General features: G+C 46.1%; 1 protein-coding gene across 1 annotated transcript in view; it reads left to right on the top strand.

The window, feature by feature from the left end:
* Window positions 1–23,594, top strand: part of BANF1 (BAF nuclear assembly factor 1) — a 41,386-nt gene extending 17,792 nt beyond the window's left edge. The window contains exon 3 of the mRNA XM_063945141.1: window positions 21,996–23,594. Coding sequence (XP_063801211.1) covers window positions 21,996–22,142 — 147 coding nt within the window. The 3' untranslated portion in view covers window positions 22,143–23,594. The remainder of the gene's footprint in view (window positions 1–21,995) is intronic.
* Window positions 23,595–25,371: the final 1,777 nt, after the last annotated feature.

A 25,371-nucleotide genomic window follows, 5' to 3' on the forward strand; every position in this document is an offset into this window, starting at 1 on the left:
GTTTGGTTAATGGCCTTGTGTGTGAGTAAAAGTATTTTATATTGAATGCGGTAGAGTACAGGTAACCAATGGAGGGACTGACAGAGTGGATCTGCAGACGATGAACGTCTAGCGAGGAAGATAAGCCTCGCCGCTGCATTCAGAATGGATTGTAGTGGTGAGAGTCTTGTTTTGGGAAGACCAGTTAGGAGACTATTGCAATAATCAATGCGGGAGATAATGAGAGCGTGGATTAGAGTTTTAGCAGTGTCTTGTGTAAGGTATGGTCGTATTTTGGATATGTTTTTTAGATGCATGTAACATGATCTTGAGACAGATTGAATGTGGGGAACAAAGGACAGATCAGAGTCAAGGATGACACCTAGGCAGCGAGCTTGTGGGGTAGGGTAGATAGTCGAGTTTTCAACAGTGATAGAGATATCAGGTTGGTACCTACTATTGGCCGGTGGAAATATAATTAACTCTGTCTTTGAAATATTAAGTTTGAGGTGGCGAGATGTCATCCAGGATGAGATGGCAGAAAGGCATTCAGTAACACGGTCCAGTACAGATAGGGACAAGTCAGGGGAGGATAGGTAGATTTGAGTATCATCTGCGTACAGATGATACTGAAAACCAAAAGCGCTGATTAGTTTACCAAGAGATGAGGTATAGATAGAGAAAAGCAGAGGACCCAAGACTGAGCCTTGCGGTACTCCAACTGAAAGAGGTAGCGAAGAGGAGGTAGATTCAGAGAAGCGAACACTGAAGGAGCGATTAGATAGGTATGATAGGAACCAAGAAAGGGCTGTGTCTTTAAGACCTAGGGATTGTAGTGTCTGTATGAGAAGAGAGTGGTCTACAGTGTCAAATGCAGCAGATAGATCTAGAAGAATAAGTAGTGAGTAGTGGCCTTTAGACTTCGTAGTGACCAAATCATTAACCACTTTAGTCAGTGCCGTCTCTGTGGAATGTTGGGAACGGAAGCCTGACTGAAGTGGGTCCAACAAAGTGTATGAGTTAAGAAAGTGTGTGAGTCGAGTGTAGGCAAGTCTCTCAAGTAGCTTAGAGAGACAAGGGAGCTGAGAGATAGGGCGGTAGTTTGAGAGAGCATTAGGGTCAGAATTTTGTTTTCTCTAACGTCGTAAGTGGATGCTGGGGACTCCGTCAGGACCATGGGGAATAGCGGCTCCGCAGGAGACAGGGCACAAAAATAAAGCTTTAGGATTAGGTGGTGTGTACTGGCTCCTCCCCCTATGACCCTCCTCCAAGCCTCAGTTAGGTTTTTGTGCCCGTCCGAGCAGGGTGCAATCTAGGTGGCTCTCCTAAAGAGCTGCTTAGAAAAAGTTTTTTAGGTTTTTTATTTTCAGTGAGTCCTGCTGGCAACAGGCTCACTGCATCGAGGGACTTAGGGGAGAGAATTTCAACTCACCTGCGTGCAGGATGGATTGGATTCTTAGGCTACTGGACACCATTAGCTCCAGAGGGAGTCGGAACACAGGTCTCACCCTGGGGTTCGTCCCGGAGCCGCGCCGCCGACCCCCCTTACAGATGCTGAAGATTGAAGGTCCGGAAACAGGCGGCAGAAGGCTCTTCAGTCTTCATGAAGGTAGCGCACAGCACTGCAGCTGTGCGCCATTGTTGTCACACACTTCACACCAGACGGTCACGGAGGGTGCAGGGCGCTGCTGGGGGCGCCCTGGGCAGCAATATTTTAATACCTTATGGCAAAAGAATACATCACATATAGCCATTGAGGCTATATGTATGTATTTAACACATGCCAGTTATCTAAAACTACGGGAGAAAGCCCGCCGAAATAGGGGGCGGGGCTTATTCTCCTCAGCACACAGCGCCATTTTCCTGCTCAGCTCCGCTGTGAGGAAGGCTCCCAGGACTCTCCCCTGCACTGCACTACAGAAACAGGGTAAAACAGAGAGGGGGGGCATTTTTTGGCGATATATTGGATATATTTAAGCTGCTATAAGGAACAACACTTATATAAGGTTGTTCCCATATATATTATAGCGCTTGGGTGTGTGCTGGCAAACTCTCCCTCTGTCTCCCCAAAGGGCTAGTGGGGTCCTGTCTTCGATAAGAGCATTCCCTGTGTGTCTGCTGTGTGTCGGTACGTGTGTGTCGACATGTATGAGGACGATGTTGGCGTGGAGGCAGAGCAATTGCCGATAATGGTGATGTCACCCCCCAGGGAGTCGACACCGGAATGGATGGCTTTGTTTATGGAATTACGTGATAATGTCAGCACATTACAAAAATCAGTTGACGACATGAGACGGCCGGAAAACCAGTTAGTACCTGCCCAGGCGTCTCAGACACCGTCAGGGGCTGTAAAGCGCCCTTTACCTCAGTCGGTCGACACAGACACAGACACTGAATCTAGTGTCGACGGTGATGAAACAAACGTATTTTCAAGTAGGGCCACACGTTATATGATCACGGCAATGAAGGAGGCTTTGCATATCTCTGATACTGCAAGTACCACAAAAAGGGGTATTATGTGGGGGGTGAAAAAACTACCTGTAGTTTTTCCTGAATCAGAGGAATTAAATGATGTATGTGATGAAGCGTGGGTTAACCCAGATAGAAAAATGCTAATTTCAAAAAAGTTATTAGCATTATACCCTTTCCCGCCAGAGGTTAGGGCGCGCTGGGAAACACCCCCTAGGGTGGATAAGGCGCTCACACGCTTATCAAAACAAGTGGCGTTACCGTCTCCTGATACGGCCGCCCTCAGGGATCCAGCGGATAGGAGACTGGAAACTACCCTAAAAAGTATATACACACATACTGGTGTTATACTGCGACCAGCCATCGCCTCAGCCTGGATGTGCAGTGCTGGGGTCGTCTGGTTGGATTCCCTGACTGAAAATATTGATACCCTGGATAGGGACAGTATTTTATTGACTATAGAGCAATTAAAGGATGCTTTCCTTTATATGCGAGATGCGCAGAGAGATATTTGCACTCTGGCATCGAGAGTAAATGCGATGTCCATATCTGCCAGAAGGAGTTTATGGACGCGACAGTGGTCAGGTGATGCGGATTCCAAACGACATATGGAAGTATTGCCGTATAAAGGGGAGGAATTATTTGGCGTCGGTCTATCGGATCTGGTGGCCACGGCAACTGCCGGAAAATCCACTTTTTTACCTCAGACCCCCTCCCAACAGAAAAAGACACCGTCTTTTCAGCCGCAGTCCTTTCGGTCCTATAAGAACAAGCGGACAAAAGGACAGTCATATCTGCCTCGGGGCAGAGGAAGGGGTAAGAGAGGGCAGCAAGCAGCCCCTGCCCAGGAACAGAAGCCCTCCCAGGGTTCTGCAAAGCCCTCAGCATGACGCTGGGGCCTTACAAGCGGACTCAGGAGCGGTGGGGGGTCGACTCAAGAATTTCAGCGCACAGTGGGCTTGCTCACAGGTGGACCCCTGGATTCTGCAGGTAGTATCTCAGGGTTACAGGTTGGAATTCGAGAAGTCTCCCCCTCGCCGGTTCCTAAAGTCTGCTTTGCCAACGTCTCCCTCAGACAGGGCGACGGTTTTGGAAGCCATTCACAAGCTGTTTTCTCAGCAGGTGATAGTCAAGGTACCCCTCCTACAACAGGGAAAGGGGTATTACTCCACGCTATTTGTGGTACCGAAGCCGGACGGCTCGGTAAGACCTATTCTAAATCTGAAATCTTTGAACCTGTACATACAAAAATTCAAGTTCAAGATGGAGTCACTCAGAGCAGTGATAGTGAATCTGGAAGAAGGGGACTTTATGGTGTCCCTGGACATAAAGGATGCTTACCTGCATGTCCCAATTTGCCCTTCACATCAAGGGTACCTCAGGTTCGTGGTGCAAAACTGTCATTATCAGTTTCAGACGCTGCCGTTTGGATTGTCCACGGCACCTCGGGTCTTTACCAAGGTAATGGCCGAAATGATGATCCTTCTACGAAGAAGAGGCGTATTAATTATCCCTTACTTGGACGATCTCCTGATAAGGGCAAGGTCCAGAGAACAGCTGGAAGACGGAGTAGCACTAACCCAACTAGTGCTGCAACAACACGGGTGGATTCTGAATTTTCCAAAATCTCAGTTGACCTCGACGACACGTCTGCTGTTCCTGGGAATGATTCTGGACACGGTTCAGAAAAAGGTGTTTCTTCCGGAGGAGAAAGCCAGGGAGTTATCCGAACTTGTCAGGAACCTCCTAAAACCAGGGACAGTGTCTGTGCATCAATGCACAAGAGTCCTGGGAAAGATGGTGGCTTCTTACGAAGCGATTCCATTCGGCAGATTCCACGCACGAACTTTTCAGTGGGATCTGCTGGACAAATGGTCCGGATCGCATCTGCAGATGCATCAGCGGATAACCTTATCGCCACGGACAAGGGTGTCTCTTCTGTGGTGGTTGCAGAGTGCTCATCTGTTAGAGGGCCGCAGATTCGGGCATACAGGACTGGGTCCTGGTGACCACGGATGCCAGTCTGAGAGGCTGGGGAGCGGTCACACAGGGAAGAAACTTCCAGGGAGTATGGTCAAGCCTGGAGATGTCTCTTCACATAAATATACTGGAGCTAAGAGCGATTTACAATGCTCTAAGTCTGGCAAAACCCCTGCTTCAGGGTCAGCCGGTGTTGATCCAGTCGGACAACATCACGGCAGTCGCCCACGTAAACAGACAGGGCGGCACAAGAAGCAGGACAGCAATGGCAGAAGCTGCAAGGATTCTTCGCTGGGCGGAAGATCATGTGATAGCACTGTCAGCAGTATTCATTCCGGGAGTGGACAACTGGGAAGCAGACTTCCTCAGCAGACACGATCTACACCCGGGAGAGTGGGGACTTCATCCAGAAGTCTTCCACATGATTGTGAACCGTTGGGAAAAACCAATGGTGTATATGATGGCGTCCCGCCTCAACAAAAAACTGGACAGGTATTGCGCCAGGTCAAGAGACCCTCAGGCAATAGCTGTGGACGCTCTGGTAACACCGTGGGTGTTCCAGTCAGTGTATGTGTTCCCTCCTCTGCCTCTCATACCAAAAGTACTGAGAATTATACGGCAAAAGGGAGTAAGAACGATACTAGTGGCTCCGGATTGGCCAAGAAGAACTTGGTACCCGGAACTTCAAGAGATGCTCACGGAGGATCCGTGGCCTCTACCTCTAAGACGGGACCTGCTTCAGCAGGGACCGTGTCTATTCCAAGACTTACCGCGGCTGCGTTTGACGGCATGGCGGTTGAACGCCGAATTCTAAGGGAAAAAGGCATTCCGGAAGAGGTCATTCCTACACTGGTAAAAGCCAGGAAGGAGGTGACTGCACAACATTATCACCGCATTTGGAGAAAATATGTTGCGTGGTGTGAGGCCAGGAAGGCCCCCACGGAGGAATTTCAACTGGGTCGATTCCTACATTTCCTGCAAACAGGATTGTCTGTGGGCCTCAAATTGGGGTCCATTAAGGTTCAAATTTCGGCCCTGTCGATTTTCTTCCAGAAAGAATTGGCTTCAGTTCCTGAAGTCCAGACTTTTGTAAAAGGAGTACTACATATACAGCCCCCGGTTGTGCCCCCAGTGGCACCGTGGGATCTTAATGTAGTCTTGGATTTTCTCAAATCCCATTGGTTTGAGCCGCTCAAATCGGTGGAGTTGAAGTATCTTACATGGAAAGTAACCATGCTACTGGCCCTGGCTTCAGCCAGGAGAGTATCAGAATTGGCGGCTTTATCATATAAGAGCCCATATCTGATTTTCCATACGGACAGGGCAGAACTGCGGACGCGTCCTCATTTTCTGCCTAAGGTGGTGTCAGCGTTTCACCTGAACCAGCCTATTGTGGTGCCTGCGGCTACTAACGATTTGGAGGATTCCAAGTTGTTGGACGTGGTCCGGGCATTGAAAATATATATTTCAAGAACGGCGGGAGTCAGAAAGTCTGACTCACTGTTTATATTGTATGCACCCAACAAGATGGGTGCTCCTGCTTCTAAGCAGACGATTGCTCGTTGGATTTGTAGCACAATTCAACTTGCACATTCTGTGGCAGGCTTGCCACAACCTAAATCTGTCAAGGCCCATTCCACAAGGAAAGTGGGCTCATCCTGGGCGGCTTCCCGGGGGGTCTCGGCATTACAACTCTGCCGAGCTGCTACTTGGTCAGGGGCAAACACGTTTGCAAAATTCTACAAATTTGATACCCTGGCTGAGGAGGACCTTGAGTTCTCTCATTCGGTGCTGCAGAGTCATCCGCACTCTCCCGCCCGTTTGGGAGCTTTGGTATAATCCCCATGGTCCTGACGGAGTCCCCAGCATCCACTTAGGACGTTAGAGAAAATAAGAATTTACTTACCGATAATTCTATTTCTCGTAGTCCGTAGTGGATGCTGGGCGCCCATCCCAAGTGCGGATTGTCTGCAATACTTGTACATAGTTATTGTTACAAACAAATTCGGGTTGTTATTGTTGTGAGCCGTCTGTTTAGAGGCTCCTACGTTTGTCATACTGTTAACTGGGTTCAGATCACAAGTTATACGGTGTGATTGGTGTGGCTGGTATGAGTCTTACCCGGGATTCAATATCCTTCCTTATTGTGTACGCTCGTCCGGGCACAGTATCCTAACTGAGGCTTGGAGGAGGGTCATAGGGGGAGGAGCCAGTACACACCACCTAATCCTAAAGCTTTATTTTTGTGCCCTGTCTCCTGCGGAGCCGCTATTCCCCATGGTCCTGACGGAGTCCCCAGCATCCACTACGGACTACGAGAAATAGAATTATCGGTAAGTAAATTCTTATTTTTTTAAAATGGGAGTAATCACTGCATGCTTGAAGAGTGAAGGAAAAATACCAGTAGAGAGAGAGAGATTACAGATGTTAGTTAAGGTAGGGATGAGCACCACAGACAGAGCTTTACTTATTTGTGAGGGTAAAGGATCAAGAGGAGAGGTAGTAGAGAAGCAGGATGAGAAGAGTGATGATACTTCATCTTCATTTGTGGGATCAAATGAAGAAAGAGTGCCAGAGGGTTCAGGTAAAGAACGGAGCAGGTCACTGGCTGCCGAAGAGCATACCATTTCATCTCGGATCTTATCAATCTTCTCCTTGAAGTAGGAAGCAAGATCCTGTGCCTTGATAGTGGCTGGTGGGGTAGGTGCGGGAGGATTCAGAAGTGATTTAAATGTATTAAAGAGTCGTTTGGGGTTAGAGGCTTGAGCAGAGATAAGAGTTTGGAAATATGTTTGTTTGGCAGTGTCCAGGGCATTTTTATAAGAATGGTAGACTGTCTTATATGTGAGGAAGTCACTTGAAATGCGAGATTTACGCCACTGACGTTCAAGTTTTCGTGTGAGTTTTTGTAGTTGTCTTGTTGATTTGGAGTGCCATGGTTGACATCTAGGCCTACGTGGAGTGTGATGGGTAGCTGGAGCCACTTCATCAAGGGCTAGTTCTAGAGTCTTATTAAGGTGTGATACAGCCATCTCAGGAGAGGTGAATGCAGAAATAGGTGAAAGGAATTGTTGGAGTGAAGTGGAAAGTTCTTGAAGATTAATTGTGTTAATATTTCTGCGAGTTTGAGGAAGATTGGAGAACTTCCGCAACACAGGGTTTGAATTAACAGAGGAAAGCATGCAGGTGATAAGGTTGTGATCTGATAGGGGGAAAGGAGTGTTAGTGAGTTCAGAGATGGAGCATAGTCTGGTGAATACTAGATCAAGGCAGTGGCCCGCCTGATGAGTAGAGAGAGTAGTTTGGAGGCATGTGCAGCAGATTTTGGACAATCAATAGCAATATTGAAATCACCCATGATAATGGTGGAGATGTCAGAGGATAGAAAGTGAGGGAGCCAGGCAGAAAAATCTTCCAAACATTGTTTTGGATGCCCAGGTGGGCGGTAGATAGCTGCAACACGCAGAGAGAAAGGAGAGTAAACCCTAATGGAATGTACTTCAAATGATGTAAATGTGAGTGATGGAACCTGTGGTAGAACAGTATATGCAAAAGATTGGGAAAGTAAAAGTCCAACTCCTCCTCCTTTATGGTTATCGGGTCTGGAGGTGTGTGTAAAGTGGAGACCACCATGTGCCAGTGCTGCAGGGGAGGCTGTGTCAGATTGTGTGAGCCAGGTTTCTGTTATAGCCACAGATTGATGTTGTTAGATATGAAGAGGTCATGGATAGATGTTAATTTGTTACAAACAGAGCGTGCATTCCATAAGGCACATTTTAGTGATCTGGAGGGTGATGGAAGACATGTGATGTTTATGAGGTTAGCTGGATTTCTATGTTGCTGTGAATCAGGTGAATGCGAGTGCTGCAAGTGGCTGGGTCCTGGATTTGGTGAAATGTCACCAGCTATCAGAAGCAGAAGAGAGAGATAAATGTGGGTGTCAGAGGTTTGTGAAAGTTTTTTATGGTGAGCGGTTGTAGATGTTATTGTCAATGAGTATAGGGAAGTAAAAAGCTCATGAGTGCTAATAAGAGGGGAGTGTAGAATTGAGGGGGCAATATGTACAGAGGGGTGAGTTGCTGGGAGACTGAATGATGCAATGGCCTTTATGAATACTCCATGAAGAGCAATGCAGAAAATCAATTTGTGGAACATAGTTAGTTTGAGCTGAAACCAGTGTTTTCTAGGCTGAGAGTGTAAGGTTTTACCTGTTCAAGTTAAAAGTTCAGGTGCCTATTTACTGGTGGTGTTCTGCTGTATGTTAACTGTGCATTATAGAGCAAAGTGACAAACAGGTATGTACAATCACATGTAAATCACAATGTATATAGTTGTCTACCAAATTGGTTGCATTTTGTTCTTAGAGGTCATGAGGATTTTAGTTGGTAAAATATTTACATACGCTGAAATACACAGATGATTGGGAATGTAAGGAAGGGACGATGTTTTCGGTTTTGTCGGTGGGTTGTTTCCGTCTGTTTTCGTCCTGGTAAGTCCTGGGTAAGTCTATATTGTAATATTTTCATAACCCTTTTAAAAAAAGCCCTTATAATAAAGCCCTGTTCAGCTGGCTGTTGTTCAGCCAAGCATCTTTCCTTATGAATGGTAAGTATCCATGTGTCTCTAGTAATTGCAATCAAGGCCTAACATCCCACCCCCGTTTACAGAGCATGCCATAAAACTCAACTAAAACAAATACTAAGATAGCAGTTACCAACTATATAAAGCTGCAAGACAGTTTCATCCTAGAATACAATATAGCTTATAATATACAAATTGACAGTGTAGATTACCTAGTTATAATAACACTATCACTGATGCATATATATTCTGAGCAGATCCAAAATGCAAATGAGTGTAGATTACCTAGTTATAATAACACTATCACTGATGCATATATATTCTGAGCAGATCCAAAATGCAAATGAGTGTAGATTACCTAGTTATAATAACACTATCACTGATGCATATATATTCTGAGCAGATCCAAAATGCAAATGAGTGTAGATTACCTAGTTATAATAACACTATCACTGATGCATATATATTCTGAGCAGATCCATCTTTCAGTGGGATCTGTTAGACAAGTGGTCCGGATCGCAACTTCAGATGCATCGGCTGATCACCCTGTCCCCGAGGGCCAGGGTGTCTCTACTGTGGTGGCTGCAGAGTGCTCACCTTCTAGAGAGCCGCAGATTCGGCATACAGGACTGGATCCTGGTGACCACGGATGCAAGCCTCCGAGGTTGGGGGGCAGTCACTCAAGGAAGAAACTTCCAAGGACAATGGTCGAGTCAGGAGGCTTCCCTACACATAAATATTCTGGAACTAAGGGCCATTTACAATGCCCTAAGTCAGGCAAGACCCCTGCTTCAAAACCAGCCGGTGCTGATTCAGTCAGACAACATCACGGCGGTCGCCCATGTAAACCGACAGGGCGGCACAAGAAGCAGGATGGCGATGGCAGAAGCCACAAGGATTCTCCGATGGGCGGAAAATCACGTGATAGCACTGTCAGCAGTGTTCATTCCGGGAGTGGACAACTGGGAAGCAGACTTCCTCAGCAGGCACGACCTCCACCCGGGAGAGTGGGGACTTCATCCAGAAGTCTTCCAACTGATTGTAAATCGTTGGGAAAGGCCACAGGTGGACATGATGGCGTCCCGCCTCAACAAAAAGATATTGCGCCAGGTCAAGGGACCCTCAGGCAATAGCTGTGGACGCTCTAGTGACACCATGGGTGTACCGGTCGGTTTATGTGTTCCCTCCTCTTCCTCTCATACCAAAGGTGCTGAGGATAATAAGAAAGAGAGGAGTAAGAACTATACTCATCGTTCCGGATTGGCCAAGAAGGACTTGGTACCCGGAACTACAAGAAATGATCTCAGAGGACCCTTGGCCTCTGCCTCTCAGACAGGACCTGCTACAGCAGGGGCCCTGTCTGTTCCAAGACTTACCGCGGCTGCGTTTGACGGCATGGCGGTTGAACGCCGGATCCTGATGGAAAAGGGCATTCCGGTTGAAGTCATTCCTACGCTGATAAAAGCTAGGAAAGATGTGACAGCAAAACATTATCACCGCATATGGCGAAAATATGTTGCTTGGTGTGAGGCTATGAAGGCCCCCACAGAAGAATTTCAGCTGGGTCGATTTCTGCACTTCCTACAGTCAGGAGTGACTATGGGCCTAAAATTGGGATCCATTAAAGTCCAGATTTCGGCCCTGTCTATTTTCTTTCAAAAAGAACTGGCTTCACTGCCTGAAGTTCAGACGTTTGTTAAGGGAGTGCTGCATATTCAGCCCCCTTTTGTACCCCCAGTGGCACCTTGGGATCTCAACATTGTGTTGGATTTCCTAAAATCACATTGGTTTGAGCCACTTCAGACCGTGGAATTAAAATATCTCACGTGGAAAGTGGTCATGCTTTTGGCCTTGGCTTCGGCTAGGCGGGTATCAGAATTGGCGGCTTTGTCCTATCAAAGCCCCTATCTGATCTTCCATATGGACAGAGCAGAATTGAGGACTCGTCCTCAATTCCTCCCTAAGGTGGTGTCAGCGTTTCATTTGAACCAACCTATTGTGGTGCCTGCGGCTACTCGGGACTTGGAGGCTTCCAAGTTGCTGGACGTAGTCCGGGCCCTGAAAATCTATGTTTCTAGGACGGCTAGAGTCAGAAAGACTGACTCGCTGTTTATCCTGCATGCACCCAACAAGCTGGGTGCTCCTGCTTCTAAGCAGACTATTGCTCGCTGGATCTGCTCCACGATTCAACTTGCACATTCTGCGGCTGGACTGCCGCATCCTAAATCAGTAAAAGCCCATTCCACGAGGAAGGTGGGCTCTTCTTGGGCGGCTGCCCGAGGGGTCTCGGCTTTACAACTTTGCCGAGCTGCTACCTGGTCGGGATCAAACACGTTTGCAAAATTCTACAAGTTTGATACCCTGGCTGAGGAGGACCTTGAGTTTGCTCATTCGGTGCTGCAGAGTCATCCGCACTCTCCCGCCCGTTTGGGAGCTTTGGTATAATCCCCATGGTCCTTACGGAGTTCCCAGCATCCACTAGGACGTCAGAGAAAATAAGAATTTACTCACCGGTAATTCTATTTCTCGTAGTCCGTAGTGGATGCTGGGCGCCCATCCCAAGTGCTGATTTTCTGCAATACTTGTATATAGTTATTGCCTAACTAAAGGGTTATTGTTATGAGCCATCTGTTTAGTGAGGCTCAGTAGTTATTCATACTGTTAACTGGGTATAGTATCACGAGTTGTACGGTGTGATTGGTGTGGCTGGTATGAGTCTTACCCGGGATTCCAAATCCTTTCCTTGTTGTGTCAGCTCTTCCGGGCACAGTTTCCCTAACTGAGGTCTGGAGGAGGGGCATAGAGGGAGGAGCCAGTGCACACCAGTAGTCCTAATTCTTTCTTAAAGTGCCCAGTCTCCTACGGAGCCCGTCTATTCCCCATGGTCCTTACGGAGTTCCCAGCATCCACTACGGACTACGAGAAATAGAATTACCGGTGAGTAAATTCTTATTTTTTTTATTATAGCACAAGGGACACTATAATAGTCCTTTAATAGTCCTTAAGCATAAGATTGTCTAAAGAGATTGCTGGTTATTGCCACCTAGTTGCTAACTATGTGGCTGCAGGTGCATGAAATCTATTAACGTTCTACCCTGCCCCCTCCTATTCTCTGTCGTCCATATCCTGATTGAAATGTCCTCCTAAAACCCTGGATTCATTTTTTTTTCTGTATGTCTGCACAGATGACTAAATTAGTACCTCCATTTAATTTAAACATAATGACACAAGCATGGATATTTTTACATCTTAGACTGTAGTGGTGGAGTTTTGAAAACTATGCACTAACCTTTGTTTTGAAGATTGTGTATAAAGATCATGGGGTTTATTTACTAATGGTCAGTTTTCATTAATTTTAAATAGATGAAAATCGTTCTCAATCAATATTGGGTTTCAGGTGCTGAAACACATTTTATTAAAAGATTATTTCTCCTGCAGGGTCCACAGAGTATCCACAGGATACATTGGGCTATGATTGAGCGACAGCGGATTTGCACCAAACGGTCAAAGCTTTTCAACCTCCCAGCATGCAACGGGCCCGTCCATATATCCCCACCTCCTGGCTTAGGCAAATCAGTTTTTTGTTTGGTGCGGCAGGAGCCGGACCATGGTCAGAGGCCTGCTGGTTTTTAGCAGCCATAAGCTTTTTGATTTTATGTTTATAGTCTTACTATGTTTTTTTTTTTGAGCGATCTTGTCTAAAAAGCGTCTTATACGTACCTTAGAGTCGCTCCAACAACTCCCCTCCGGATGGCGACAACGCTTATCTACGTGTACAGTGCTGTTTCGGTGGGCGTTTGTGTAGGATGTACTAGCAAGTCCAGCAGACGTTACCAGGCTGTGGCCGGAGCACGGGGAGAAGGTAAGGCATTGGTTCCGCTTAGAGGGGGAACGCAGACACAGCTGCAGTGTTTCGGGAGGAGACTACCAAACAGTCGCTGATGCGGCTGCCACCTAGAGTGCACCAGCACTAGGCCTTAGGGATCATAGGCTCCAGGGGGTAGTATGAGTCTGCGATCCCTAGGGTTGATATCAGCAGTGGGGAGTCTGACGCTTCCCTGGTCACCTCTCCTCCCGGTTCATGACCAGTTTCCTCCAAGTCTCCAGCCATCAACTGTTTTCCCGCTTCCGTCTGATACGCTGTGTGCGAAGGGGACCCAGTCGCAGCACAGGCGGCAGAAGACTTCAGATCTTCTCTGAGGTAACGATGCGCGCCACTGCTCCCACACACAACACACACAGCGGGCACTGATGGGCGCAGGGGGGGGGCGCCCTGGGCAGCAATATTAAACCTCTAGGGACTGGCTATATAGATATATAGGCTGCGGAGGCAGTATATATAATAATCCCCCGCCAATATTGGGAAAATTGAGCGGGACCGAAGCCCGCCGCTGAGGGGGCGGAGCTTGATCCTCCAGCACTAACCAGTGCCATTTTCTCCACAGCACACTGCAGAGAAGCTGGCTCCCTGGACTCTCCCCTGCTGAACACGGTGACAGAGGGCAAAAAAGAGGGGGGGGGGGGCACTTTTAATTTGCGCAGTGAGTGTATAGATATATGTTTATATAAAAGCGCTGTTTATCTGGGAAGTTTGTTTCCAGTGTCAGTTGGCGCTGGGTGTGTGCTGGCATACTCTCTCTCTATCTCTCCAAGGGGCCTTATTGGGGAACTGTCTCCATATAGATATATCCCTGAGTGTGTGGGGGTGTCGGTACGCGTGTGTCGGCATGTCTGAAGTGGAAGGCTTATCTAAGGAGGAGGTGGAGCAGATGATTGTGGTGTCTCCGTCGGCAACGCCGACACCTGAATTGTTGGACATGTGGAATGTTTTAAATTCAAATGTGGCTTTATTACATAAGAGATTAGACAAAGCAGAGTCTAGGGATAATACAGGGAGTCAATCAATGGCTTTGACGGTGTCACAGGGCCCTTCAGGGTCTCAAAAACGTCCCCTGTCCCAAATAGCAGACACTGATACCGACATGGATTCTGACTCCAGTGTCGACTACGATGATGCGAGGTTACACCCAAGGGTGGCCAAAAGTATTCATTATATGATTATTGCAATAAAAGATGTTTTGCATATCACGGATGACCCCTCTGTCCCTGACAAGAGGGTACACATGTTTAAGGAAAAGAAACCTGAGGTAACCTTTCCCCCATCTCATGAGCTGAACGAGTTATTTGAAAAGGCTTGGGAAACTCCAGACAAGAAACTGCAGATTCCCAAAAGAATTATTATGGCGTATCCTTTCCCTGCGCAGGACAGGTTACGGTGGGAATCCTCACCCAGGGTGGACAAGGCGTTAACGCGCTTGTCCAAAAAGGTGGCGCTACCGTCTCCAGACACGGCAGCCCTCAAGGATCCTGCTGATCGCAGACAGGAAACTACCTTAAAATCAATTTATACACATACGGGGGCCTTGCTCAGACCGGCAATAGCGTCGGCTTGGGTTTGTAGCGCTGTAGCAGCTTGGACTGATACCTTCTCAGTTGACATTGATACTCTAGATAGGGATACCATTTTATTGACCTTAGGTCACATTAAAGACGCAGTCTTATATATGAGATGCCGACTCAAAGAAACATATGGAAGTTTTACCTTACAAAGGTGAGGATTTATTTGGGGAAGGTCTCGCAGACCTGGTTTCCACAGCTACCGCGGGTAAATCTACCTTTTTACCTTATGTTTCTCCACAGCAAAAGAAAACGCTGCAATATCAGATGCAGTCCTTTCGGTCGCATAAGTCCAGAAGAGGTCGGGGCTCTTCCTTCCTCGCCAGAGGTAAGGGTAGAGGGAAAAAACTGCCAGCTACGGCTAGTTCCCAGGAGCAGAAGTCCTCCCCGGCTTCTACTAAATCCACCGCATGACGCTGGGGCTCCACTGAGGGAGTCCGCGCCGGCGGGGGCACGTCTTCGACTCTTCAGCCACGTCTGGGTTCAGTCAGACGTGGATCCTTGGGCAATGGAAATTGTATCCCAGGGTTACAAGCTGGAATTCGAAGACGTGCCTCCTCGCCTGTTTTTCAAATCGGCCTTACCGGCTTCGTCCCCAGACAGGGGGATAGTTTTAGCTGCAATTCAAAAACTGTGTCAACAACAAGTGGTTGTCGAGGTTCCCCTAGTTCAACAGGGGAAGAGGTACTATTCAACTCTATTTGTGGTCCCGAAATCGGATGGCTCGGTCAGACCCATTCTAAATTTAAAATCCCTAAACCTGTACTTAAAAAAGTTCAAATTCAAGATGGAATCGCTCAGGGCGGTTATCTCCAGCTTGGAAGGGGGGGATTTTATGGTGTCACTAGACATAAAGGATGCATACCTTCATGTCCCCATATATCCCCCTCATCAGGCGTACCTGAGATTCGCTGTACAGGACTGTCATTACCAGTTTCAGACGTTGCCGTTTGGGCTTTCCACGGCCCCGAGGATTTTCACCAAGGTAATGGCGGAAATTATGGTGCTCCTGCGCCGGCAGGGAGTCACAATTATCCCGTACTTGGACGATCTCCTGATAAAAGCGAGATCGAGAGATCAGTTGCTAAAAAGCGTGTCGCTCTCCCTGAGAGTGCTGCAGCAACATGGCTGGATTCTAAATCTATCAAAGTCACAGTTGGTTCCAACGACTCTGCTATCTTTCTTAGGCATGATTCTGGACACGGAACAAAAGAGGGTTTTTCTCCCAATGGAAAAAGCCCAGGAACTCCAGAACATGGTCAGAGACCTGTTAAAACCGAAAAGAGTGTCAGTCCATCAATGCACTCGAGTACTGGGGAAAATGGTGGCGACCTACGAGGCCATCCCCTTCGGCAGGTTTCATGCGAGGACGTTTCAGTGGGACCTTCTGGACAAGTGGTCCGGGTCCCATCTTCAAATTCATCAGAAAATAAGCCTGTCCCCCAGGGCCAGGGTGTCTCTCCTGTGGTGGCTGCAGAGTGCTCACCTTCTAGAGGGTCGCAGGTTCGGCATTCAAGACTGGGTTCTGGTGACCACGGACGCGAGCCTCCGAGGATGGGGAGCAGTCACACAAGGAAGAAACTTTCAGGGGATATGGTCAAGCCAGGAGGCTTGTCTACACATCAACGTACTGGAATTGAGGGCCATATACAACGGCCTACGACAAGCGGAGAATCTTCTTCGCGAACTACCGGTTTGGATTCAATCAGACAACGTCACAGCCGTGGCTCATGTAAACCGCCAAGGCGGAACAAGGAGCAGAGAGTGGCAATGGCGGAAGCCACCAGGATTCTGCGCTGGGCGGAAAATCACATGGCAGCAGTCTTCATTCCGGAAGTGGACAACTGGGAAGCAGACTTCCTCAGCAGACATGATCTCCATTCAGGAGAGTGGGGACTTCATCAAGAAGTTTTTGCAGAGATAACAAGGCGTTGGGGACTTCCTCAAATAGACATGATGGCGTCACGCCTCAACAAGAAGCTTCGGAGGTATTGTGCCAGGTCAAGGGACCCTCAGGCAGTAGCAGTGGACGCCCTGGTGACACCGTGGGTGTTTCAGTCGGTCTATGTGTTCCCTCCTCTTCCACTCATCTCAAAAATATTGAGAATCATAAGACGAAAAAGAGTGCAGACAATACTCATTGTTCCAGATTGGCCTCGAAGGGCCTGGTATTCAGATCTTCAGGAAATGCTCACAGAAGATCCGTGGCCTCTTCCTCTCAGAGAGGACCTGTTGCAACAGGGGCCCTGCTTGTTCCAAGACTTACCGCAGTTACGTTTGACGGCATGGCGGTTGATCACCGAATCCTAGCTGGGAAAGGCATTCCGGAAGACGTCATCCCTACTCTGATAAAGGCTAGGAAGGAGGTGACGGCGAAACATTATCACCGTATCTGGAGAAAGTATGTATCTTGGTGTGAATCTAAGAATGTTCCTACGGAAGATTTCCATCTGGGCCGTTTTCTCCACTTTCTGCAGACAGGAGTGGATATGGGCCTTAAATTAGGCTACATTAAGGTACAGATTTCGGCCCTATCAATTTTCTTTCAGAAGGAATTGGCTTCTCTCCCAGAAGTCCAGACTTTTGTAAAGGGAGTGCTGCACATACAGCCTCCTTTTGTGCCTCCAGTGGCACCATGGGACCTTAACGTGGTGTTACAGTTTCTAAAATCTCACTGGTTTGAGCCCCTTCAAACAGTGGAATTAAAATTTCTCACTTGGAAGGTGGTCATGTTGTTGGTTGGCCTTGGCATCTGCAAGGCGGGTGTCTGAATTGGCGGCTTTGTCTCACAAAAGCCCCTATCTGATTTTCCATGTAGATAGAGCAGAATTGAGGACTCGCCCTCAATTTTTGCCTAAGGTGGTTTCACCGTTTCATATGAACCAACCTATTGTGGTGCCGGTGGCTACGAGTGACTTGGAGGATTCCAAGTAGCTGGGTGTAGTCAGGGCCTTAAAAATGTACGTAGCCAGGACGGCTCGGGTTAGGAAAACAGAGGCACTGTTTGTCCTGTATGCAGCCAACAAGGTTGGCGCTCCTGCTTCTAAGCAGACTATTGCTCGCTGGATATGTAACACGATTCAGCAGGCTCATTCTACGGCTGGATTGCCGTTACCAAATTCGGTAAAGGCCCATTCCACTAGGAAGGTGGGTTGTTCTTGGGCGGCTGCCCGAGGCGTCTCGGCATTACAGCTTTGCCGAGTGGCGACTTGGTCGGGTTCAAACACTTTTGCAAATTTCTACAAGTTTGATACCCTGGCTGATGAGGATCTCATGTTTGCTCAATCGGTGCTGCAGAGTCATCCGCACTCTCCCGCCCGGTCTGGAGCTTTGGTATAATCCCCATGGTCCTTACGGAGTCCCCAGCATCCTCTAGGACGTAAGAGAAAATAAGATTTTAAACCTACCGGTAAATCTTTTTCTCCTAGTCCGTAGAGGATGCTGGGCGCCCGTCCCAGTGCGGACATATTTCTGCAAGACTTGTATATAGTTATTGCTTACATAAGGGTTATGTTACAGTTTTGATCAGTCTCTGGCTGATGCTGTTTTGTTTCATACTGTTAACTGGTTGCGTATATTTCAGGTTATACGGTGTGGATGGTGTGGGCTGGTATGAATCTTGCCCTTAGATTAACAAAAATCCTTTCCTCGTACTGTCCGTCTCCTCTGGGCACAGTTTCTCTAACTGAGGTCTGGAGGAAGGGCATAGAGGGAGGAGCCAGTGCACACCCATCTAAAGTTCTTTATAGTGCCCATGTCTCCTGCGGAGCCCGTCTATACACCATGGTCCTTACGGAGTCCCCAGCATCCTCTATGGACTAGGAGAAAAAGATTTACCGGTAGGTTCAAAATTTTATTTATCCTCTTCCGGCTGTGGACTGTTTAGAGGGAGGTGGCTCCCAAAGTAGATATGCATGTTATTCGATTAGTGTGAAAATCTACATTACTTATGCCTTCAACATCATTAAATGATGTCACGGATAGGAGAGTGGATGGTTTTCTAAGAACCTTTTTTTACCTGTCTAGGGCAGTCATAAGACCAGCCATGGCTTCAGCCTGGATGGCTAAAGTAGTGGCTGCCTGGACAGATGCAATGGAAGGGGAAATTTCAAGGCCATCTAGAGAGCAAAAATCCCATGTAGCCTTGGATATGGGTAAAATTGCCTCTCAAGCTTCAGCCTCAGCAGTAACTGCTCGCAGAGCAGTTTGGCTACGTACATTGAAAGCTGATTCAGAATCCAAGAAGGTTTTGGAGTCTACTTTTTACTGGAGATATTCTTTTTGGTAAAGAGTTAACCAGTATTTTGGAGTCAGAAGTAGACTCCATGAAAGTAAAGTTTCCTTCCACATACAAATTCAAGCCTAAAATTCCAGCTTTTTGGTCTCAAGGAAAAGGTGATGGCAAACAGTCCCAATACAACAGGTCTGGTAAGACTAAAAAGCATTGGACTACCAGGGGACCGGCTTCTAAAACAGATGATAAGCCATCAGCCTGGTGCGGGCCTCCACCCAGGGTGGGAGGCCGACTTCTTCATTTTGCACAGATCTGGCAGCAGTCTACCACAGATGCCTGGGTACAAGAAATGGTATCTCACGGTTATGTGTTTGCTTTAAAAAAAAAAACCCCTCCTCAAAGTTTTTTTTTTGTGTGTTTTTTTTTTGTACCAGCCCATCTTTGGTAGAGTTGAAGACCAGGGATTTGCAAGGGGCAGTTCAGAAATTGCTTCAGTCAGGAGTTATCATTCCAGTTCCTCATGCACAACAAGGACAGGGTTTCTACTCCAACCTGTTTCTAGTCCAGAAGCCATATGGTTCGTTACGACCCATGCTCAATCTCAAAGTGCTGAACAAGTACATTTGGGTGCCTCATTTTGATATGGAGACTTTACGTTCCATCATTTTGTCCATGGAGCCAGGGGATTTTATGGTATCCCTGGATATCCAGGATGCTTACCTACATGTTCCTATAGCCCTGTCCCATCAGCGCTATCTCAGGTTTGCTATCCTCCAGCATTTTCAGTTCCAGGCCATGCCATTTGGATTGGCCACAGCCCCCAGAGTATTTACCAAAATTATGGTGGTAATGGCAGCGTATCTCCACCAGCAGGGAATAAGAATTTTTCCAGCCCTCGACGTTCTGTTAATCCTGGCACAGTCTCAGGAATTGCTTCTGTGTCATCTGCAACAGACAATAGAGTGTCTGCAGAAGCACGGTTGGCTCATAAATTGGGCAAAATAGTGTCTGGTCCCGTCACAGGATGACTCATTTGGGGGCTGTATTGGATTCGAGTCTGCAGAGAGTAACTTTACCTCTGGACAAAATATCCAAAGTTCAGTTAAGGATTCCGGAGCTGCTACAGTCGAAAGGTATCCATTCACGCAGCAATGTGTATGAAAGGTTCCATTCAACTCCGCTGCAACATCTGATCCTTACCAAATGGAATGGTTTTCATCAGACCATAAAAACGCAGACTATGGTCCTTACTCTGGAAGTAAGGAGGTCATTAGCCTTGTGGCTACAGACATCCCATCTGGACAAAGGGAGACACTTTTGGATATCCGATTGGAAAATTCTGACAACGGATGCCAGCCTTCAGTGCGGGGGAGCAGTGTCGGGAAGGAAATGCTTCCAGGGGCAGTGGACCAAGGAAGAAAGTTGCATGCCAATAAATATATTGGAACTCCGAGCAATATACATGGCACTGAATCATGCAAAGGACATCCTTCAAGGAAAACCAGTTCAGATCCGCTCGGATAATGCAACAGCAGTAGTGTACCTCAACCATCAGGGAGGAACTCGCAGCCGGAAAACAATGAAAGAGGTAAGTCACACGTTAAAGTGGGCAGAACTTCATCTTCCAGCCTTGTCCGCAGTATTCGTTCCAGGAGTCCTAAACTGGGAAGCGGATTTTCTCAGTCTGCACACCATTCATGCAAACGATTGGGCTCTACACCCGTAAGTCTTCCTGACCCTGGTCGACAGATGTGGGTGGCCAGAGAGAGACCTCATGGCATCTGTCAGAACAATAAGGTTCCTGCATACGGATCAAGAACGAAGAATCCCAAAGCGATCTTTGTGGATGCCCTGTCGGTGAGATGGGACTTTCTTCTGGCATATGTGTTTCCTCCCATCGCCCTGTTACCCTGTCTGGTGAGAAAGGTAAAACAAGGAAAGGGTGCCATGATACTAATAGCTCCGGCTTGGTCCAGAAGACATTGGTACACAGATCTGCAGAGGATGTCGATGGATGCTCCATTCCTGCTCCCTCAACATCCAGATCTACTGACTCAAGGGCCTTGTTATCACAGACATCTGGATCGACTGTCTTTGACAGCGTGGCTCTTGAGACCTCTATCCTGAAGTCGAGGAGTGTCTCAACAGGTAATTTAAACAATGCTCATAGCAAGGAAACCTTCCTCATCTCACATTTATCACCGAATATGGCAAGCCTACAGATGGGTCCATGTTTATCTTTACCTTTTAATAGGATTAACTGAGACTGGGCAGTTGGACTTAATCCCCTGCTGTAATGACTTAATCCCCTGCTGTATAGTTCTCTGTATTGTATTGCATCTTGGAGTTACATTGTGTTGTTTAAGTGTTCCCTTTATTTTCTATGAGCAGTGTATTTTGAAGCCCACTCCAAGTGTCCATTTACGAGTTACCTTTAAACTGCGATTCTTCACGGCAGGACTCCCTTCCCCCTCCAAGCCCCCCTCCCCAGCGGCTGTAGACAATAGCAGCCGCCGGAAAAGTGTAGACCAAGCCACCACCTCCACCCAAATCCCCCCCCCCCCCCGGGCAACTGTCTGGGGTGTAAAAAGCAATGGTTGCGATGTTCCGATATTACCAATATTCTTGACCGATGTTTGAGAGATCTTAAATTTAAAAAAAAAAATACACTTTTTTTTTCTTAACTAAAATCATTCTGGATAAGGTTAAATTTGTGTTCTTCACCTAACTCGCTCATATAAAAAACCCTGATAATTTCTTAGCGGTTTATGGGGGGGGGAAATTGTCAGTTAAGTGGTTTAAACTCTGCTTTTTGATTGTACTGTCTAGATTAGTATTAAAGATTAAGTTGGATGAACTTTTCATGCACTTATAGGCAAAGGCCACCAAATTAATTGTGCCTGTAAATGCAAGTTAGATTGCATAGAAGAGAAAGTTTATTACAAAGTTTTAGTGAAAATGTGTGTGTGTTATTTAGGGGGACATGTACTAAGCAGTGATAAGAGTGGAGAAGTGATCCAGTGGAGAAGCTTCCCATGGCAACCAATCAGCCTTGACGTAACATTTACAATTTGCATACTATAAAAGTATACAGAGCAGCTGACTGATTGCCATGGGCAGCTTCTCCACTGGCTCACTTCTCCACTTGTATCACTGCTTAGTACATGTCCCCCTTAGTGCGTAGCTTAAGGTTGAATGCTACACTGCTTTTTTTTTTTGTTTTGTCTTTAATTGGGTACCCAATAATAATAATAATTTCCCTTTGTCTGTCTTTTTTTTTTTTTTTTTTTTTTAGGCCTACATTCTCTTAGGACAGTTTCTTGTGCTGAAGAAGGACGAAGTGCTTTTTAAGGAATGGTTGAAGGACACCTGTGGGGCCAACGCAAAACAAGCACGCGATTGTTCCGGCTGTCTGAAAGAATGGTGTGATGCTTTCTTGTAAAACTGGCACTCAGTGCCTTCCCAAACCAAGCCTAGCCTGCTAAGTCCACCTGCCGGCCACATAATACTGTCACCAAGTTCCTGAGTAGGGTATCTAAATCTAAGCTTTTGGTTGAGACACTTGGATACATTGGATTACTACTTGAAAAAGACAATTTTATCCAGTTGGCCCACATCTTATGCAATAGCTCCATGTTTCCATGAACATGCTCACCATCTTTCAAGACAGAATTTTTTTCCCTGCATATTATGCACTAAAAAATGGCATGGTGTTTTTTCTTTAAGAATATTGTTAATTCGTTAAACTTAACAATGTTTACAGAAAGTAGAACACTGCTGTTTGTTATCATTTAAACAAACAAAAAAAAATGTTTTTCTCATACTGTCACGGTCCATGCATCTGTAAGTTTAGAAAAAACGTAACCAACAACTGACAGCTGGCTTTGAGTCTCCTAAGTGCTCTTACGGTGTTCTGAAGCTGCTCCTTTTGCTGTGCCATACACATTAAGAAATATTATGTGCACATAGGGTAAAAAGAGCTCATTGCATTCATGTTTAGTCCTAAAAAGTGCACTGTAACTCACAGTTTTAAGGGTAAATAATCTAATTAGTTTTATGGGTAATGTATATGCAGTTGTGACATGGAAGCTGTACATTCTTGTTTGATAAATGTTTTTATCAATTGCTTTATGACATGCACCATTATGATTTCCAATTACATGTTAAGGCCGGAATACAATTACCCGCGGTAAATTACCTTGGGTGAAAAAGGGAGGACAGTGGCGTGTTAACCCCTGGAGGATCAGTTAGCCCGCGGTAATGTACTGCAACTGATTGATTTCCAGCCTAAATCTCCTTTATGAAGTTTTTACCTTCTATAATTGAACTGCCAGAAAATTCCAACTTAAGCATTTGAGAACTCAGTTTACAATATGTACACTAATCTCTGTTAATGTGCTGTATGAAATATCACACATTTCAAGCATCGTCTCTGAATGCAGGTATTCCCAGCAACAGTTTTACCACTTGTGTTGTCAGTTACACAACTTCCTTTTTCTTTTTTTAGAATTGTCCCATTTTAATTATGGATATGATACATGTCACTTTTTAATGTTCAGTAGGGAAGTTAATGTTCCAAAGTACTCTTAAGATTTAAAATGGCATCGAGCTGAAAGCGTTCACCTTAGCACCACCCAAACACCTTGGTGAAATGTAAACTATATGTATTTGAAAATTTTTGTTTTTTCTCTTTTAATTTTAAAGCTTGGTCATGTCTATTAAGTTTTAGATGCAGAGTTTGGACTTATAGTTAGGTCTTGGAATAAGGGAAGTCAGAATGCTAATCATAATTCAAGAAAGATTCTAGAGCAAGCGCTTGATCTTCAGACTTATGACCGTGGAGATGTAGACTACTAGAATATCTCTGTAAATTAAAGTTTTACATTTGGTTTAAGAGCATGCTTTAATTTGTTGTGTCAAGTGGAGGAATGCATGAAAACTGTTTGGAAAATTGCCGTTAGCCCAATGCATATACACCAAACAGACCATTTCCAATAGTATGCATGTCAAAGAGAATCTTTCTTATTGCTATGGTCACCACCTTTTCCAAGCAGTTTTTATGTAGTTACCTGCTTCAAACCATAAAGTGGAAACGCGACCTTAAGATGTATCTTTCTGATATTCAAGATTGAGTGCAATCGCCTCAATTTTACCTCCTATTATGTTTGGTTTTAAAATTAAAGAATTTAAAAAAAAAAAAAAAAAATCATTGTCTTTCTGCTTTATTTTTTATCTGAAATATGCCTTAGGGAAGAATATTTTTTTTTAGTATATTTTTCGAATACACACTGAAATACGCTGTCCTTACTTTATACTGATCCACACGCTTTACTCACTGCACCTCTGCTGCCAGCAGATAACAGGAACCAAAATTGTTCATTTCTTTGATTTACAACAATACAATTCACTGGTATTGGTAATTATTGGAGGGAATTCAACTGTTTTTACTCCGGCCACCACTAGATGGCGCCCAACGGCAGCACTTCAGTTGTTCTGCCGTTCGGGCGCCCAGCAGCCATGGAGGTCATATTTTTTTCTAGCCTCCTGAGGTGCGAGAAATTTGTGCTAACTCTGCACATTGGGCGTACAAACATTAGTTTTACACAGCTAAACCCTGTATGTTTGGGAGCAACATGCACCCTGACAACAATTGAAAAGACAGGAATAAATACATTTAATTAGATTGACCCATATATGCTGATCGCACTTATAAAAACATTACAGCTCCCAAACAGTAATCTGGAAAGGTACTAGTCAATGTAGCTTAACACAATATATAACAGAGCGCTCACTGTATTGTACAGTGTTCATTTTCACATTACAGCTGTTTTGGATAAACCACCCTAACTAGCGCCATGTTGGTTATATTGGATAACTTCATAGGCTGGTAAAGCATCATGTTTACAAAGTTTTAATGGAGACACTGTTAAAATACTATATATATACATATATATATATATATATATATATATACATACGAGAATGGTAGGTGGCACTCATGGACTTTACAAGAAAAAGAACAGAGATCACTCCATCTTGAGCCTTAACGTTTCAGTTTATTGAACCGTCGTCAGAAGAACTTTTTTTTTTTGGGTTACTTTCTTTTCTTCAGGGGTCAGACGGTTCCACAGGGAAAACATTGGGGTTGCAGGTGGTGGATGAGAGTCCGGGCAGCGAACATTTAAGTTTTCCGGCTTTCGAGAATGCTTGGCTCCTCTCCCTTATAACCCCACCTCCATGCTCAGGCAGGTCAGTTTTTTGTTGGTGGAAGCTGGGATGCACCTTTAAGCAGCCCTATGCTTTCAATTTTAAAAGTATTTCTCTAACGTCCTAAGTGGATGCTGGGACTCCGTAAGGACCATGGGGATTAGCGGCTCCGCAGGAGACTGGGCACAACTATAAAGAAAGCTTTAGACTACTGGTGTGCACTGGCTCCTCCCACTATGACCCTCCTCCAGACTTCAGTTAGATTCTTGTGCCCGGCTGAGCTGGATGCACACTAGGGGCTCTCCTGAGCTTCTAGAAAGAAAGTATATTTAGGTTTTTTATTTTACAGTGAGATCTGCTGGCAACAGACTCACTGCAGCGAGGGACTAAGGGGAGAAGAAGCGAACCTACCTAACAGGTGGTAGTTTGGGCTTCTTAGGCTACTGGACACCATTAGCTCCAGA

This window comes from Pseudophryne corroboree, chromosome 11 (assembly GCF_028390025.1).
Source record: "Pseudophryne corroboree isolate aPseCor3 chromosome 11, aPseCor3.hap2, whole genome shotgun sequence".
Classification (NCBI taxonomy): Eukaryota; Metazoa; Chordata; class Amphibia; order Anura; family Myobatrachidae; genus Pseudophryne; species Pseudophryne corroboree.